Here is an 18,320-nt window from a genome sequence, read left to right on the forward strand (position 1 = left end):
GGCCTGGAATGAGAGCTAGGCTGAGGGGCGGGTCTTGGGGCTGGAGCAAGACTAAAGGGATAGAGCTGGGGTGGGAGCAAAGCTGAGGGGCGGGATGTGGGGCGGTGCCTAAGGCGAGACTGAGGTGGAGGGGCGGAGCCTGGGGTGAGACTGAGTCAGGGGCGGGGCTTTGGGATGAGACAGAGGCAGAGAGGCGGAGTCTGCGGTAAGGGCAGGCGGAGAGGCGGGGTTTGCGGTGAGAGACAGGCGGAGAGGCGGGGTTTGCGGCCAGACTGCGGCGGAGAGGCGGGGTTTGCGGCCAGACCGAGGCAGAGAGGCGGGGTTTGCAGGGGGTGGGGAGGGTGTGGGAGGTAAGAAAAAGGTTCGTCGTAGAAAAAGGTTCGTCATCGTCGCGGTGAGCAGGGCTCGGTCCATATCGCTGGTCGCGCCCTCCTCGGCCATCTGCTCTCCAGGATGGGAACCCTACGAGACACCCTCAGCACCCGAAGGTGCTGTTGCCGCCCTTCCCAGTGACAGGGAAGCCTCGGCCGACGGAAGAGCCCGGCCAGCGGAGCCGGGCTCTGACGCCGGCCGCGGAGCGGGTCCGCAGAGGGTCCTCGGGGCCGATGGGCGGCGGATGGGCGGCCGATGAGCCGAGGGGCTGGCGGACGGACGGGCGGCTCCTGGTCTGGGAGCTAGCGAGCTGCTTTCTCCCCGCAGGGTGCCCGCCTACTGCTGCCACATCGGGGGCTGCGATCGGGTGTTCGACTCCCTGCCGGGCTACGTGCGTCACTACCAGACGCTGCACCAGAACGCGTGCTCCTTCTGCCGCCGCTCGTTCCCCTCGGACCAGCTGCTGGACATCCACCTCCTGGAGCGCCACGGCACCGTGCCGTCCTCGCCCACTCGGGCGGCGGCCGCGCGCGAGCGCCGCCCCATCCCCTTCTACTACCAGTGCCCGGTGTGGGGCTGCACCGACAAGTTCATGAGCCCCGAGGAGCAGACGGACCATCTGATCCGTATCCACCACTACCCGGCCCATCTCTGGTTCGATTCGTCCCCGGACAACCAGAGGTAGGGGAGAGGGGCGGGGGCGAGCTATCGTTATTGGGGGGAGAGTAGGGAGACCAGAGGGAGGGGCGGGGGGGCCAGCGAGAGAGCAGGGAGGGGAGGGAGGTGGTCGATCATTATGGGGAATGGATAGGGACGGGGGCGGGGGAAGAGTGGGGAGAGGGGGGAGGTGGACGATCATTATCGGGGATGGATTGGAATGGGGTGGGGGGGAAGCGCGGAGAAGAGGGAGGTGGTCGATCATTATATGGGAAAGATGGAGATGGGGTTGGGGGAAAGCACAGAGAGGAGGAAGGAGGTCGATCATTAATGAGGAATGGATGGGGATGGGGTGGAGGGAGAGCGGAGAGAGGAGGGAGGTGGTCGATCATTACTGAGGATGGATGGGGATGGAGAGAGAGCGGGGAGAAGAGGGAGGAGGTAGATCATTATGCGGGATAAATGGTGGTGGGGGGAAAGCAAGGAGGGGAGGGGGAAGGGGCGGAGGCCACGGAGAGCAGAGGGGGCGGGGGCGGCGGAGGGGGAGAGTGGAGTGGAGGGGAGGGGGGAGGGATAGGGATGGGGTGGGGGGAGGGGCCAAACATCACGGGGGAGAGATGGGGTGGGGGCGGGGAGGGGCGGTGGACATCCGGGCCTGAGTATCTACCAGAGGACGCCAGAGGGGCGTCATCGGTGGTGGTGGTGGGGGTGGGCCTGCAGGGCTATCACGCCCCAGTCACTCTCCTCTGCAGTTCCGGCCACCAGGGCTTGGCGGGCTTGGCGGGCTTGGCATCCTCGGCATCGGCCTCTGCGGGGTCCGCCTCTGGGGCTAAGGATTCGGCCTCGGCCTCTGCATCGGTGGCCTCTGCCGTCGCATCGGCTTCTGTAGCCTTGGTCTCCCAGGTCTCTGGGCAGGGAGGAGCAATCGGAGGGGACAGCTCCCAGGATCCGGAGGAGGCCATGGAGGAGACTGTGGAAGAGATTGAGGACGAGGAGGAGCCCGTGGATGAGGCTGAGGACGAGGCCGAGGAGGAGCCCATGGGGGAGGAGGACATGGGGGAGGACGAAGACGATGCCGAGTCGGAGGCTGGCAGTGACCCCGACTCTCCCGACGAAGACATCATCAGCCTCAGGTCAGGAGACTGGGATGTTGGCCCTTTTTCTGCCCCCTCCTGCCCCTCCGTGTGTGTCTCTCTCTTTCTGTCTGCCTCACTCACACAATCTCCACCCAACAAGCCCATTCAGCACTTAGGCCATGGACCTGAGACCCCAGTGAGCAGAGCCTGCCTTCCCTTCCCCTGGGGAGTCAGTGCAATGTCTACCTGGGGAAAGAGAGGGAGCCTTGACTGACAGACCGATGGAGCCTGGGTCAGCTGCCGCTTCATGATTCACTACATGTGTTTGGGACCCGGCCAAAAGCCTTCTCAAACTGCTGTTCAACACACACAAAAGGAACCATCCAAGAAGCAAAAAGGGTTAAACATTTGAGCACACAGACCCCAGGGAAGAATCTGTGTCCTGAAGATTCCTTCAGGGTTAGGAAATGCCTGAGGAAAGGCCACAGGTGGGCTCAGTCTTCAAGGGAGCCAGCAATTCCAAGGGATAGAGGAGTGTGGGGCTGGCGCACAACCAGTGCAAAGACTGACCAATAGGAGATGGAGGCATCAGGACGAAGCAGGCCAGTCTGAGTGGGAGGCGGGTCTCCCCTCCAAAGCTGCTTGGAGGAGCTCCTTCTCTCCTAGGGACCCTGAAGACTAGGGTAGGGAACAGCCCAGTCAGGTGTGTGTTTATGTGGGAGCTCAGAGAAACTCGAGGGTGGGGGGCTTAAGTCCTGTGGCCTTAGGGGGGGTGATCACTCACACGGCATCTACAGGGCCCCTGAAGGTTGGCCAAGCACCTCACGTACATTGGCTCATTAGATCTTCACACAACGCTAAGAGGGAGGTGCAGTTACTATCCTCATTTTACTGGAAATAAAGGCAAACTGAGACAGACAGAGAAGTGACTTGCTTAAGGTCACACAGCTAGGAAGTATCAGAGACAGGATTTGAACTCAGGCCTTCCTGACCCTAGCTGAACCTCTCAAGACTTTAACCCATCCTGGGTGAGCCAGGAGCCCCAGGGTCTGGGCCAGGGTTACACTTGGATTTTGGCAAGGCATTTGCCAATCTTCCCTTTTCGGTACTTGTGGATAGGGTCCTACCTGAGACCCTTCCTGATTCCCTCACCCTCTGGGTTCTGTCGTTTCCCCCGCTTGGGGGCTGGCTCATTGACTGCAGCACAATGAAGACACTTTAGACACTCACTGGCCAGTTAAGGGCCAGTAACGGGAGTTACTTGGCTGAGCCCAACAGCAAACCCCTGCTCCTGTTGGGAGGTCTCTAGTGGGGTGGCCCAGGGATCTGTCATCGGCCTGGTGCCATTTGGCAGCTTGGTCACTGACTTGGATGGCGGTAGGATGATCCCGAGTGACCTTGACACACCACGGGGATGGCTGATGTCATTAGGGACAGAGCTCGAGGTCTTTTCACTGGGAGAAGTGAGGGCAGAATTTGGGGAAGCAGAAGGAAGGATGGAAGATGCTGATCGTGAGGTGGCTTCCCAAGCATAGGGTGGTGAAGGTGCCCCTGTTTGGGGAAAGGGTGACTGGGAGGGGAGGCCAGAGGCCACAGAGCTCCCTGCTTATAAGGGTCAGGAGGAGGAGGGAGGGCAAGAGGGAGAAGACTGGTCCTGGGGGAAAGGGGGTGGCAGCTCAAATGCTGGGTCCCTGCAGGAGGAGGCTCTGACATCTCAGGGAATAGAGAAAAGCCAGCTCCCTCCTGAAGAGGGTACCTAGGGGTTTAAAGGGAGGACTGGGAGGAGGGAACAAGGTCTTAGAGGAAGGGGAGTTGGGAATGGAGAGGGCTTGGGGAGCCACTGAGGCAGCAGACACCTCCCCCCAAAACAGGCAGTGACAGTGCTGGAAGGGTTAGGGTGTTCCTGGGCATCGGGGCCCTCTGCAGCCCGGCCCTTGGTCTCCCTGCTGGGTGGTATGTGGAGCCCCCAATAAAGGGGTGTCATTAAAGTGAGAGCATCGGGACTCACTGTGAGTATACTTTTCCTTCCAGAGGCCCTACAATTGGCTTTGGCCCGGGTGCCGCTGCAGGATATGATAGTCCAGATACTGGAGGATATGATAGCGCAGAGGAAAGTAATGAGGATCACTGAGCACCTGCAGGGCTGGGCTGCCACCTGGGGCCGTGAAGCAGGGCCCCTCTCCCCCTCCCCCCCACCCAGAAGCATGTTTTCTGGGCTTTAGAGCAGCCCCTGAGGTGCACCGCCACACAGCGATCGGCCTGGGGTGCTGCTTCCTTGGTCTTCATTTATCTCTGGAGCCCCTGACCAAACTGGGGGCCGGCCAAGCACCTCTTGGACCCGGCTGAGTCCAGCCCAGGCCTCTTCCCCTCTCCCTCCTTGCTCACTCCTGCTGGAGGACCCCTCGTCTGTCTGTGTGTTTCGTCTTGTCGTCTGTGCAGCACAGGCCCCTGGTGTGTGCACCAGGAATCCCAGGAGGACGCTCGAGGCTGTTGCCCAGAGCAGCCATGCCTGCTTTGGGCCCTCTTGTGGTACCTTCTAAGGGTCTGCTCCCTAACCCCGTGAACCTAAATAAAGTCTGTGTAAGCAACCCCACCATGGCTGGGCTCCATTTGTACGACGGAACCACTCACAGGGAGCCTTCTTCCCTGCTGCCAACCAACGCCCCCACCCTGTGGTCCCACTCCCTTTTACAGCAGACTGCCCCCTGTCCCCAGTGCCTAGTGAACTCAGCCGTCATCCTGTATCTTCTCATCCCTTCTCCACACCATTCTTCCCAAAGCTCCCAGTGAGCCCCTGTGGCACCCTTCCCAACAGGCCCCAGCCAACTCTGCAGGCTTACTGCACATAGCCAAACCCAGGGTTTGGTCCTGGGCCCCCTCTGTCCTAGACCCAAGTCTGCCAGATGCCATTTTTATTCCTTTTACATGATTCGAAATCCAGACATTTCTAGACGAGAGAGAAATGTCCACCCTGACTTAGTCCTCCTGTGCCCCTTCCATTGGTCTCCTTAACCCCAAGACTATTTGAGGTAACTGGGAATCTTGAGAGAGGAAAAAGGCAAGAAGCATTTGGCCATTTACATGGGCCAGTCACTGGGCTAAGCTGGGAATTTAGATACAAGCAGAGAGAATACACAAAAGGAAGCTGAAAGGGGAATGGCAGGGAGAAATAGAGGTGCCCAGCACAGGGTCACACGTAGTTCAGAAAGTCAGAATTGGCAATGAGAATACAGTCAATTGGGGCACATTCCTTAAAGAGAGATTGTGGAAGGCTTTGGCCAAAGCAGGAGAGTCGGCACTGGGCTAAAATCCCAGAATCCTCCCGCTACCGCAGAGGTTCTCTCCCCCATTGTAAGCTACCCCCAGCGGGATCCCTTGGTGAGCCTTTGGACCCCTTTATTATTGTCATTTCTGCCACCTGCAGCCTTGGCCTCTACAAGGGGGCTGCTGACTCCCCACCCGCACTCTCTCTTACCTGTCTACAAAAGGCTGCTTCCCTTCTGCCTCCAAACACACCCACATCTCCCCATCCTACTAAGAATCCTCATGTGGTCATCTCTCCCCTGTCTTTGGTGGCTAACCTCCTGGCCATGGCCATGTACAAAGGGGGCCTCTCTCCCATTCTGGCAGACTGCTCTCCAAATTGACTGATGACCTCAGTGGCCAGATCCAATGGCCTCAGTCCTCATTCTCCTGGGCTTCTTTGCAGTCTTGGACACAGTTGGCCACTCTCCTCCTGGATACACCCTTCTTTCTGGGTTTTTGGGACACCCGCCCCCTTTCTGTTGCTCCTCCCTCATTTCCATCTCCTTTCATGGATCCTGAAACTGTATGTGTCCCTCATGGTTCGCTTCAGGGCCTCCTCTCGATACCTGGTGGTCTCATCAGCTCCCATGGATTGAATTACCATCTCTATGCTGACCATTCTGAGGTCCACACCAAACCCATTATCTTTCCCATTACTATGTAACACCTCTGGTCAATTTCACCTGCCCTGCCCCCACCCTGGTGGGACCCTCATTACCTCATACCTGGATTATGACTCTTGCCTCCAGCAGGAGGGATGGGGGGTGGAGAAAGGGGGATCTGCCTGCCTCAAGTCTCTCCCCGCTCCAGCCCATCCCCCATACAGCCATTAACGTGATCACCCCGCCTTCCCCAACTTCTGTGGCTCCCTATCACTGCCAGGATCAAATACAAAATCCTAGCCCTTTCCCACCTTTCCAGGCTTTTCCCAAGATACCCATCTCCCTGGTCTCATGTCTACCTCCTGCTGTGTTAAGTCCCAGCTAAAATCTCAGCCTTTCCCAATCCCGCCTAATTCCAGTGCCTTCCCTCTGTTCTTTCTTTCCTATTTTATCTATCAAAGAAGGTGCTGTGCTCTCTGTAGCTCAAAAGAACCAAGATGTGCACATTCAGAGCCAGGTCGACTCCGAATGTTCCCGTGGACTATTCGTGCCCAACCTGTGGCAGGGTCTGAGCTCAGATGAGGCAGACACACTGAACCTTGGCCCCAACGTAGTGATTTCGTTTTGGTACTCCTCAAGCACCACCTAACCAACCATTTATCCCGGTTTGTTTGCTAGACTGTAAGCTCCTGGAGGACAAGTCTGCCCTTGGCCTCTTTGGGCAGCTACAGTGTTAGCAGACCACTGGTTAGGTGGTATGTGCTTCATACAGGCTTCCCGACTAACCCCTCCCTTCAAGGATTCCAAAGGTATCTGATCTTTCTGAATGGGAAAAAAAGAAAAAGGATGGGGCATTTCCCTCTGAATGGAAGGTGGATCCCAGGCCTGGGAGGCTAGGCCCTTTCCCCCGAGGGACCAGATGATCTTTGTTCCAAGTTTGGTTCCTTACCCTTAATCCTTTGGTTTTCTTTTGTTCTTTACCTAACCTACCTTCTAGAGAGGACAGGCCCAGAAAGTCTTCTTGGATGAGAAAAAAAAAAACCTTCCTTCTTAATATTTCTAGGTAAACTAAAAGAGAGGCTTCTAATTTTTGCTGTTGTTCAGTTGTGTCTGACCCTTGGTGACCCTGTTTGGAGTTTTCATGGCTTCCTTCTCCAGTTCATTTTACAGATGAGGAAACTGAGGCAAACAGGGTGAAGCAACCTGCCCAGCTAGGTCATACAACTAGGAAGTGTCTGAGACTGGATTAGAACTCAGGAAGAGGAGTCTTTCTGACTCTACGCCTGGTACTCTGTGTACTATGGTGCCACTTCACTGCTGGAGGTTGGGGGGTGGGGTTTAGGGTTTGTTAATCATCCATTCTGCATAGGAGTTTCCTCATCTGCACAATGAGCTGGAGAAGGAAGTGACAAGCCCCTCCAATATCTTTGCCAAGAACCCCCCCCCCATGGGGTCACGGAGGGTCAGAGTCAGACATGCCTCCACACGGACAAAGACGACTCTCCCTGGTCATTCCCACCCCCATTCTGACCCCCTCCTCTCCTGAGCTAGATCTGATAACTGTGGCCCTATCCTGGACCTTCTTGGGGGTCTCGTGAGCTCCCCTGGATTGAACCACCGCCTCTGTGTCAAGGGTGCCCAGATCTGTTTCTCCAGCCCCGATCCCCACTATGCTCATCTCATACTCAACATCTTGTCCACCAAACCCTCTTCCTTTCCCACGTTCCAGGACAATAGCCACCTCCTGGGCCCCCCAGGCTTACAGCCTTCGTGTCATCCTGACAGCTTTGCCCTCTCCTTCCTGGGTCTCCAGCCTGTTGCTGAGGTCTGTCAGTTTTTACCTTTACAACATTTCTAGTCAATGACCATAGCAAGCTTTGTACAGCACCTATTGTGTGCCAGGAACCCGTGCTCAGCACTTTAGAAATACTGTTTGGCTCCTCCAGGGCAGGGACTGTCTTTTGCCTCTTTTGTATCCCCAGTGCTCAGCACAGTGCCTGGCACACAGTAGGTACTTAAGAAATACCTACTGACTGCCTGATATCATTAGATCCTCCCAACTACTCTGGGAGGTAGCCCTGTTTTACAATTGAGGAAACTGAGGCACAGTGACTTGACTAACATCACCCAGTTGGTAATTGGTTAAAGGTCTGTTTCAGCCTAGATCTCCATGACTCCAGGTCTATCCCTCTCTTCGCCTCCTCTGACACTGTCACTGAGTTTGTTCCAACCCCATCACCTGGCACCTGCTGGTCAATGTCCCTGCCATTAGGCCCTCCCCACTTCAAAGCATCCTAAAGACTGACCAGGTCACCCCTGCTCCATAGACTTCAGTGACTCTCTCTGCCCTGCCCCCCCATCACGCCTCATCATCATGTTTATGTTCAAAGCCTTTTCTGGCCTGTCCTCCCCACCCCTACCTCCATCCTTCCTGCCTTCTTGCACCTCATTCTCCTCCACATTCTCTCATTTCTTTTCCCCCTCCAGCATTTTGCCTGGCTGTCCCCCCTGCCTGGAAGTGCTCCGTCCTTATCTCTGCCGACTGGTTATAGTCCCAGCTAACATCTCATCTTCTGCAAAAAACTTTTCCAGGCCTCCCCTCTGCTCATTCTCACCAGTGTCTCCTGCCATGTTGGTAGTGCACGCCATCTCTCATTGGATTGTAAGCCAGGATGGGTGCGGTGCCTGGGACCTCATAGGGGCCTGATAAATGCGAGCTCTTCCCTCTCCTTCACCCCACACAGCTAATGCTTTGCTAATGCTTTGCTGATCCGTGCCCAGAGGATCTCCTGCATCGTTCCCTCCTCATTTTCTTTTGCTTCCACTACTTCAATAGCCAGCTCTGTTCTGTCCACCTCAAGTCGGGATCTTCTCTAAGCTCTCAGCCACATTGCCGCACCAGGATTTTCCTAAAGCTCACTCCAACCACGTTACCTCCTGTTAGGACAGGGGATGAAGCCCTGGGCCGGGAGTCTGGAAGCCCTGACACTTAATAGCTCAGTGACGCTGGGCAAGTCATGGACTCTTTGTCTGCCTTATTTTCCTTAACTGTAAAATAAGGATAATAACAGCACCTGTCTCCCCAAGTTATTCTGAGGTTCAAAGAAGGTCATGTTTTGGAAGCGTTTTGGCAAATGTTAGTCACTCTAGAAATGCATGCTATTATTGGGGTTGTTATTGTTTATAGGTCTTCTGACCTGACTCCAGCTTCCTCTGCATATAACTTTCCTTCACATACTCGTGTTCTGGCCAGATTGGCTTTCTTGCTGTTCCTCCTACTTTACATGCTAATTTCCCACCTCCATGCCTTTGTACAAGCTCTCTCTCATGCCTGGAATGTTCTTTTACTTCTCTTTTCTTAGAAGCCACAGCTGAGCTCAATGCCACTACCTACACAGTGACTACCCTGGTCCCTAGGGTCTCCCCCACCCTGGATATGTTAATGCCCCCAGAGTACTGTTGTGTCTATGTCCTGCAGTCACTCAACTGTGAACACATTGCACCTTGTGCCCTTTCCCAGCCCTCTTCCTTGTGAAATGTGAGCTCTTCGAAGGCTGGGCTTGCCTAGAGCTTTTGTCTCTCTACCCCTAGTGCCAGGCTCACCATCTCCAGTGGTTTCATGATAATTTGGAATCATGCCTCTTGTTGAGTTTTAAAGTTTTTTAATTAAAAGAAGGATTTATTAACGTCTCTTGTTTCAAACCTTTAAGCACTATAGACATGCTAGTCATCATTGTCGTCGTCATCTTTATACTGTGGCCGTTTGGGGATCCACACTGCCCATAACTGGCCCTTCAACCTTTCCTTGGAACAAAGCTAGGTAAGCTCCTGCTCCAACCAAACAAGTCATTTCTGGGCCCGGTGCTGCCAGCATTCTGCACATCGCGTCCCTCTCTGCGCAAAGGAGAAGGCTGAGCCTCAAGGCCATCTTTTCACTGAGGCTGTTGTGGGGGCCCCTCAGCTGCTCCCTGCTCCCCACTCCGGCTTCCCTTGGTTCTTGAAATTCTCTGGTCATCATTTCTTACAGCTCTGCCTTAATGCTCCAGGGGAACTTTCACTGTTCTGATGCAGTTTCTCTTATGCTATCTACATTGGCTTGGTTTTTAAACTGTATGTAATTGAAATGGTCAATGAGCACTTATTAAGTACCTATTGCAAGTCAAGCACTGTGCTAAGCTCTGGAACACAAAGGAAGGAAAAAACCAGGGTAAATTCCCCAAAAGGGACGAGTCAGACAGATTGTCCAATTCGTCTGTTACACTCACTTTAGCCCCTATTTGGCTAGGGAAGGGAGGAAGCATTTATTAAGTACCCACTGTGGGCCAAACGCTGTGGCAAGTGCCTCACAAATATCATTTCTCCTCTTCATGTTCTTCATATTTGTTGTCTCTTCTGACAAAACAATATTCTAGCCTAGCCATTTCCCAGCTGTGGACACTCACCTTATGGGGCCTCGAAGGCCTAGCAGTGAGATCTCTGGGACCTTAATGTTTTAATGTGTCTTCTGGAATGAGGGATCATTTTACAGTCCCTCTCAACAGTGTGGTTGTTGTCCTTCATTTCTGAAGAGGGCCAGAAGGACATTCCTGTGCCGGAGTCAAGTTTGAGTGCATCTGACTGGGGCTGCTCTGGCCAACACTAGCTCAGAATGTTCTAGCACAGCTGGGGCACAAAGAGTCCATGTGTACTGGTGTGCCCAGCCTTCGGGGCCCCTCCAACATGTACAACTCTGTCATTGGTCTTCTTTGTCAGCCTGGAACCTAGCATTGTTCTGCAGCCCTTTGGCTTATGATCAGTGGTTCGAAGATGCCTGTATGTCACGTGGCTGTCGAGAGTTTTAAATTTTTTTGAAAATTTTATCTTCTTTGAGAATTAGTCTCTTGGGAAACGACTACTCTTGGTCTGGGATGCATGTGCTCATTCCCTAGATATCTTGGCTTCTAGCAGAACCATTTGTTGTAAATATTTTCTTGCAATTGACACCTTCCTTTTGTGCCCAAGCTGCATCTATTTTGATTGAGCAAAAGCTTTTACAATGTTTTACAGCAGTTGGAAATTGTATCTCATTTCAGATCTGCTTATCTTGTCTGGTTAGGAATTGTCTCTCTGGCCATAACTCTGAAATTTGTCTCCTGCCACTGTTAAGATTCTTTACAATCTCTTTTATAACAAGGTCCCATATCTATTTGAAATCTATAGGGTGTGTGACATCAAATCCTGGCCTAGTCCTAGTTTCTGCCAAACTCAAGTTTTCCCAGCAGTTCTTGTCAAATAGCAACACTGGTCATTTGTGTTCTTTGATTTTGTGAATCCTAGGATCAACTGCTTCTCTACTGGACTGACCGGAAGAAGTCAGGCTGAATCAGCCTGAATCAGCCTGAATCAGCCTGAAAGTGAATCTTCCCCTAACCTTATTCCAACACAGGTGGCCTGAATAGAGGTTCCCAACACTATACAGAAGGCAGCAACAAAAAACATCGCAAAGAAAAAGAAGAGCAAGAAACCAAAACGGTGTCTGATGAGGCTTTACAGATAGCTGAGGAAGGAAAGAAAGGGAAAAGGAAAGGAGGAAGGGAAAGATACGACCAGCTGCATGCAGGATTCCAGAGAATAGTAAGGAGAGATAAGATGGCTTTCTTAAATGAGCAATGCAGAGAAATAGAAGAAAACAATAGAATGGGAAAGACTAGAGATCTCTTCAAGAAAATTAGAGATTTCAAGGGAACATTTTGTGGAAAAATGAGCATGATAAAAAAATGGTAGGGACTTAATAGAAGTAGAAGAGATTAAGAAGAGTAGGCAAGAGTACACAGAAGTAGTATCCAAGAAAGACCTTAACATCCCTGATAACTGCTATGGTGTGGTTACTGATCCAGAGCCAGACATCTCGGAAAATAAAGTCAAGCCAGCTTTAGGAAGCATCGCTATTAAAAAAGGCTAATGGAAGTGACAGAATTCCAGCTGAGCTGCTTAAAATCCTAAAAGATGATGCTGTTAAAGTGCTGTACTCACTATTCCAGAAAAATTTGGAGCTCAACAGTGGCTACTGGATTAGAACAGATCAGTTTACTTCCCAATCCTAAAGAACAGCAATGGCAAAAGTTGTTCAAATTACTGAACAATTGCGCTCACCTCACATACCAGCAGGGTTATGCTTAAGATTCTGCAAGTGAGGCTTCAGCAATATGTGAACCAAGAATTATCAGAGGAGCAGGCTGGTTTTGTAGAGGAGAAGAAACAGAGATCAAATTGCCAACATTCACTGGATTATGGAGAAAACAAGAGAGTTCAGAAAAACATCTACTTCTGCTGCATTTACTGCACTGAAGCCTTTGACTGTGTGGATCACAACAAAACGTGTCAAGTCCTCAAAGAGATGCGAGCATCAGGTCATCTTACTTGTCTCTGGAGGAATCTGTAGGCAGATCAAGAAGCAATGTTAGAATCCAATGTGGAATAACTGATTGGCTTAAGGTTGGAAAAGGAGCACAAGCCTGGATGTTTTCACCCTATCTATTTAACTTCTGTGCAGAGCGCACCACCTGAAATGTCAGGCTGGGTGAATCAAAAGTCAGAATTAAAGTTGCTGGGAGAAATATCAACAATCTCGGATATGCTAATGATATTTTTCTAAGGCAGAAAGTGAAGAGGAATTAAGAAGCCTCTTGATAAAGGTGAAAGAGGAGAGTGTAAAAGGGGGCCATAAACAAACAAACAAACAAACAAAAACGTAAGATCTTGGCAACCAGTCCCATCACTTCTGGCACATGGAGGGAGAAAAAATGGAAGCAGTGCCAGATTTTATATTCTTAGGCTCAAAGATCACTGCTGACAGTGACTGTAGCCATGAAATTAAAAGAACCTGCTCCTTGGAAGGAAATCTATGGCAAATCTGGACAGCAGATTAAAAAACAGAGACATTACCTTGATGTGAAAGGTCCATATAGTCAAAGCTATGGTTTTTCCTGTGACAATGTATTGATGTAAGAGTTGGACTGTAAGGAAGGCTGAGCACAGTAGAATCCTTGCTTTTGAATTGTGCTGGAGAAGACTTTTGAGAGTCCCTTGGACAGCAAGGAGGTCAAATCAGTCAATACTTAAAGACATTAATTCAGGCTGTTCACTGGAAGGTCAAAGATGAAGTTGAAACTTAAATACTTTGGACACATAATGAGAAGGATGGACTCGTTGGAAAGGACCCTGATGTTGGGAAAGATTGAAGGCAGAAGGAGGGGATGGTAGAGGATGACACGGATGGATAGCATTATCCAAACAGAGAACTCAGATTTGGATAGACTTTGGGAGATGATGGAGGATTGCTATGGACCACGGAGTCATGAAGAGTCAGACACGACCCAACAAGCAAAGGACAACTGTGCTCCGGTGACTCTCTGAATTTGGTTTTACATTTATCTCATTTGATCCTCACATCAGTCCTGTGATGAAGGTGCTATTAGCATGTCCATTTTAGAGATGAGAAAACTGAGGCAGGCCTAGGTAAAGTGACTTGGCCAGGGTTACATAGCTAGGAAGTATCTAAGGCAGGAGTTGCAAGCCACTGCACTCTCTTCCCTTCTTGGGCACAGCCAGAGACCAGCTATACCTCAGCCTATTTGTTACAAAGGTTTTGGACTTGGGGGGAAGGGAAAGGGGAGAGGGAGGTTTTCTTTTCTTTTTCAATGGAATGGGGGGGGGAAGCAGAAATGTATTTTTATCAATAGAAAAAGGATTACTTTTTTTTTAAAAAAATAAGACACTGAGTCCCAACTTCCCAGCACCATGGACACTGACTGGGAACCTTTCCACAGGGGCACTGCCAAGTTCCATGCGAGTAAGACCCTTCAGAGGGAGGGGATACTGACCCTAAGACACAGAGGTAGTCAAGTGATGCATAGAGAAGACAGCAGGGTCACTGAATTGTGGAAGGGGAGTAAGGAGGCATGAGTGGGCCCAAGGAAGAGAGGGAAGAGGAGGAGACAGAGATATTTGTCGGAATGACAGAACCGGACTGAAGGGCTTGGATTAACTTGCCTTTTCTAGCCTTTGATCTCTGGGGGAGGAAAAAAAAGAAAAGAGATGCCAGAGAGACTGAGAAGAAGGGAAAGATAAAAAAAATGACAGAAAGGATGAAAAGAAGGAGAATATCAGTGAGTAGAAGAAACAGCAGCAGCAGGAGGAGAATGCTTATGAAGGGGGGGGGGGGAGAAAGAGAAACAGAGGCAGAAGAAAGGCTGGTTCAGGGAGGCCAGGCTCCCTGAGGTCGCCACAGTGATGCTCTTTGGACTGGGAGTCGGAGATGCATGGGGAGGAGGGGACTTCCATAAACCCAGGTGCGAATCATCCACAGTCATTTGCAGAAGAGTACAGAAGAGTACAACTGCTCTCTCAAGGTCTGGGGATAACCCTGTGGGTGGCAGTGGCTACTACATGGTGCTTTAAGGTTTGCAATATACTTGACAAATGATCTCATTCGAGAAGTAAGTGCTATTAGTGCCCCTATTTTACAGATGTGGAACTGAGGCGGACACAGGTTAAGTGACTTGGCTAGAGTCACATAGCTAGGAAGTGTCTGAAGCTGGATTTGAACTCAGGACTTCCTGACTCCAGGCTCTGTACTCTATGCACCATCTAGATGCTTTGGGGATGACACGTAGGGGAAAAGGGGAGGAAATTTCCCCTTCCTCCCCTTCTGCCTTCTGGTACAGGCAGAGGGAAGGAAGGGGACAAACATTTATTAAACACCTGCTCTGTACTAGACACTATGCTAATTGCTTTACAAAGATGATCTCATCTGAGCCTCAAAATAACCTGGGAGGTAAGTGCTCTTGTTATTCTGCATTTCACAGTTGAGGAAACTGAGGAAGATAGAAGTTAAGTGACTATCCCAGGTTCACATAACTAGCAAGTGTCTGGAGCTCGATTTGAACTTGGGTCTTCATCCCTCCCCTGGCTGTGCTGTTGGCTCATCTCCATGCATAGAAACCTCTACACCTCAGAAGTTTACTCCACCCCTAGACTGGGAGTTACCCCAACCCCCACGGCCTCAGCTTCTGATCGGCCGGTTCCTCCCACAGCCTCCAATTGAGGGAGAATCTCCCATCCGCCCACAATTTCCTCATCTCTCCAAGACTTTCTCTGCCTCATTTTTGTGTGTCCCTTTCCCCTTCTGCTTTTCAGCTTTCTCTTATGTGCTGTCCTCTCCTATTAGAAGGTAAACTCCTTGAGGGCAGGAATCATCCCTCTTTTCGCTTGTATTCCCAGTGCTCAGCTTGGTGCCTGGCATTGACTCCAGGCCCAGAACTCTATCCGTAATCTGGAGGCTGAGGGGAACAACCACAAAATTCTCCCTTCATGGTGACAGTTGTCTCAGTCCAGTGGCTAAGGGCCTAAACCCTTTCAAGTTGACCAAGGACTTTTTCCACCCATTCGTTGTGTTAGTGGGAAAATTTCTTAAATGCCTCTTTTCTGCTTTGTGATTACATTCTGGGCCTGCTGTGGTTTAATTTTCTGAGGGGGAGAGGTGAATGCTTTACTTAACACATAGGTATTTGTTGTTTCTATGACCCACTCACTCTGGGGGATTTTGATACCAGTTCTTCATTGGGATCTGTCTCTTTGGTATTTCTACTTTTTTTTTTAAACATTTATTTATAATTTACCTGTGTCCTAGTGCATAATCCATTTGGGTAAAGGTGTGGGGTCCAAGATTGTCCAATCTGCAGGAAAAACCACCAAGGCAAAGCTCCAAGCCAATAGCACCACTTTATTAAAGGGTCCATGGCCTCCTCTAATGAAGTAGACCTCAGATCTTCCTCACGATCTGAGATGCCCTGGTCCTCAGGATCCTACTTTTATAGGGATTGATACCCAAATATGCAAAAGATGGTAAAATACAGAGTCTCTTTGGTTGATAGATCTTGCTCTTGGGAGCCAAAGATGACATATCAGCAAGGGAGTCACAGGGTGGGTGAAGCCTGGGTCATCTCCGCTAAGTGGTTATAAGATGGTCACCTGCTCATCTTGGACAAGAGAGAGTGGTCCGGAGGCACACAAAGAAGTTGGGCAACTTTCCAAAGAATCAAGGTATCCCACCCTTGCGAGGCCTGGACATGGAATTTGAGCAAATGGGACGGAGATCTTTGTCAACATTCTTGTGGTTGTGCAAGTGAGCTTCATAACTGGTAAACAAGTAGTGAATGTTGTATGAAAGTTTGAGACCCACTATAAAGGCCTACTATAAGAACCTATCTTATCTAATTATCTCTATATGACTTAATGCAAAACATCAAACTGATTAATACTGATTGGAATGGAGCAGGAATAGGTGAATCATATCTCACAAAGGTGTCACATGTACTAAGAAATATGCATAGTCTTTGTTGTTGTCATTCAGAAGATACCACCAATCATTTAGCTCTAAATTCTCTCACAATTTGTTTAAGTTCCATATTTTCCTTTTTTTATTTAACATATTTTTGTTTATCTTTTGGTTAGAGTTGTTCACTTCTGATAGAGAAATGTTTAGGTCTTTTGCTATTACCGTGTTACTGTGTTTTGTTGCTAGTTAATTGTTTCTTTCTTAATGTAGGTGCTACGCCACTTGCTGCTTAGATGTAGAACACTGAAATTGATTCACTGTTCAGAGATCCCTTATGCATCGCCTGCTTTCCTTGTTCCCCTCTGCTGGCATCATGAATTTTTATTTTTGCTTTGTTTGATAGCGCAGTGGCAACTCCCTTCTAATTTCCTGAATTCACGTCAGACATTTTGTTTGCCATATCACTAGTATAGTACAGTGGGTTCCAGTTTCGATTTGATTCTGTGTCTGTCTATTCTTCTCTGGAGATCCTTCCCCCTCGTCCTTTTGCCAATTCTGTCCTGCCATGCCTTGGATCACCACTACATGCGCTGCTGCCTTTACTCCTATTCACAAATTGATGGAAGATCCCCAGCACAGCCCCTGGCAGCCTTTCCCCAGAGGGCTTCAGAAGAGCAGAAGCCTCCTGAGGGCCCTCTCGAGTTCTTAGACACGTTTCTTTGTCTCTGCACCAACTCCCTAGCATGGCGCCTCTCTGTGCCTTTTCAAAAAAGCGACCTGAAGTCCATGCCCTTTAACCCAGAGATTCCACTGCTAGGCATCTATGGACCCAGTTGAGGTCAGAGACAAGAAAAGAGAGGCCCCATTTACAAAACACTGAAAACGTTGATTGAGAACTCACTCTGTAGGAGGCACTGTGCTCAGCACTGAGGTGCTAGGGATGCAAAGAAATGTCCCAGAAATTCCACCTGGGGGGTCCATACAAGATAGAGACAAAGGAGACAGAAGGGAATCTGAGAGGGAAGGCATTTCTCAGTTGAAAGCACAAAAAGCATCACTTCCTTTTCTCACCTGGCTCCTCTGCTCTTTCAGGAAGTTCATTACTGCGATAACCTCATCATCCTGGGAGGACTCATCAGCCCAGGGCCTGCCCCTCATCCACACCCTCTGCCTCCCTGATGGGAGGCTGGAGCAATGAACTCTTGTTCTTCAGTTGTTTCAGTCGGGTCCCACTCTTCCCGACCCCGTTTGGGCTTTTCTTGGCAGAGATGCTAGAGTGGTTTGTCATTTCCTTCTCCAGCTCATTTTACAGATGAGGAAACTGAGACAAACAGGGTGAAGTGACCTGCCTGGGGCCACACAGACAGTAAGTATCTGAGGCTAGATTTGAACTCAGGAAGTTGAAGTCAGGAACTCTTCCTGACTCTAAGCCCAGTGCTCTATGCCCTATGGTGCCACCTAACAGTGTTTATTAACTATTATTGACTATTGACTTTTTCTGGAATTTTTGACTCAGTCTCAGAGCACAGATAGATAAAGCCTAGCAACACCAAGGCTCTCTGAATAAGTAACTTTTACCTGCTTTAAATGCCCCTTTTGCACCTCTCGGCTCATCTAGTCACTCTCTAGTCTCTTCCTTCCAGGGTTTCAGAGTTAAATGCCACAGGGAGTGTCCTGATCTCTTGGCCTGGATCGTGTATTCTGGTGGAGGTGTCCTCCGTTTTCAGGGAATGGATTCCTGGTCTCATAACAAGAGGGCAGGATTTAGGGAGGAGTGGGGAGGCCTTTGTGGGGCATGTCAGTTTTCTTATCTGTGAGATGAGGACCCTAAGAGCTCAGTCTGATGCTGATTCAGATCTATCTCCTAATCAATCAATTAATCAATCAATACTTATCCTGAGAGGCATTGTGCTAATCACAAAGAAAGGTAAGAGACAGTCTCTCGCCTTTGGACCCTGCTGGGGTATATGCCTAGCAGTGGAATCTTGG

General features: G+C 50.3%; 1 protein-coding gene across 1 annotated transcript; it reads left to right on the plus strand.

Moving 5' to 3' along the window:
- Window positions 1-355: 355 nt before the first annotated feature.
- On the plus strand, window positions 356-4,698 carry ZNF511 (zinc finger protein 511). Its single transcript, XM_027840487.1, has 4 exons — window positions 356-488; window positions 700-1,053; window positions 1,782-2,162; window positions 4,137-4,698. Exons 1-4 carry the CDS (start codon window positions 454-456, stop codon window positions 4,234-4,236), a joined length of 870 nt encoding a protein of 289 aa, XP_027696288.1. The 5' UTR covers window positions 356-453; the 3' UTR covers window positions 4,237-4,698.
- The last annotated feature ends 13,622 nt before the right edge of the window (window positions 4,699-18,320 follow it).

The sequence above is a fragment of the Vombatus ursinus genome, unplaced genomic scaffold (assembly GCF_900497805.2).
Source record: "Vombatus ursinus unplaced genomic scaffold, bare-nosed wombat genome assembly UNPS02014845.1, whole genome shotgun sequence".
Taxonomy (NCBI): domain Eukaryota; kingdom Metazoa; phylum Chordata; class Mammalia; order Diprotodontia; family Vombatidae; genus Vombatus; species Vombatus ursinus.

Coding starts and splice junctions, on each gene's coding strand:
- ZNF511 (XM_027840487.1), top strand. CDS start 454: ATGGGAACCCTACGAGACACCCTCAGCACCCGAAG. Junction 1,054..1,781: donor TCGTCCCCGGACAACCAGAG/GTAGGGGAGAGG, acceptor TCTCCTCTGCAG/TTCCGGCCACCAGGGCTTGG. Junction 2,163..4,136: donor GAAGACATCATCAGCCTCAG/GTCAGGAGACTG, acceptor TTTTCCTTCCAG/AGGCCCTACAATTGGCTTTG.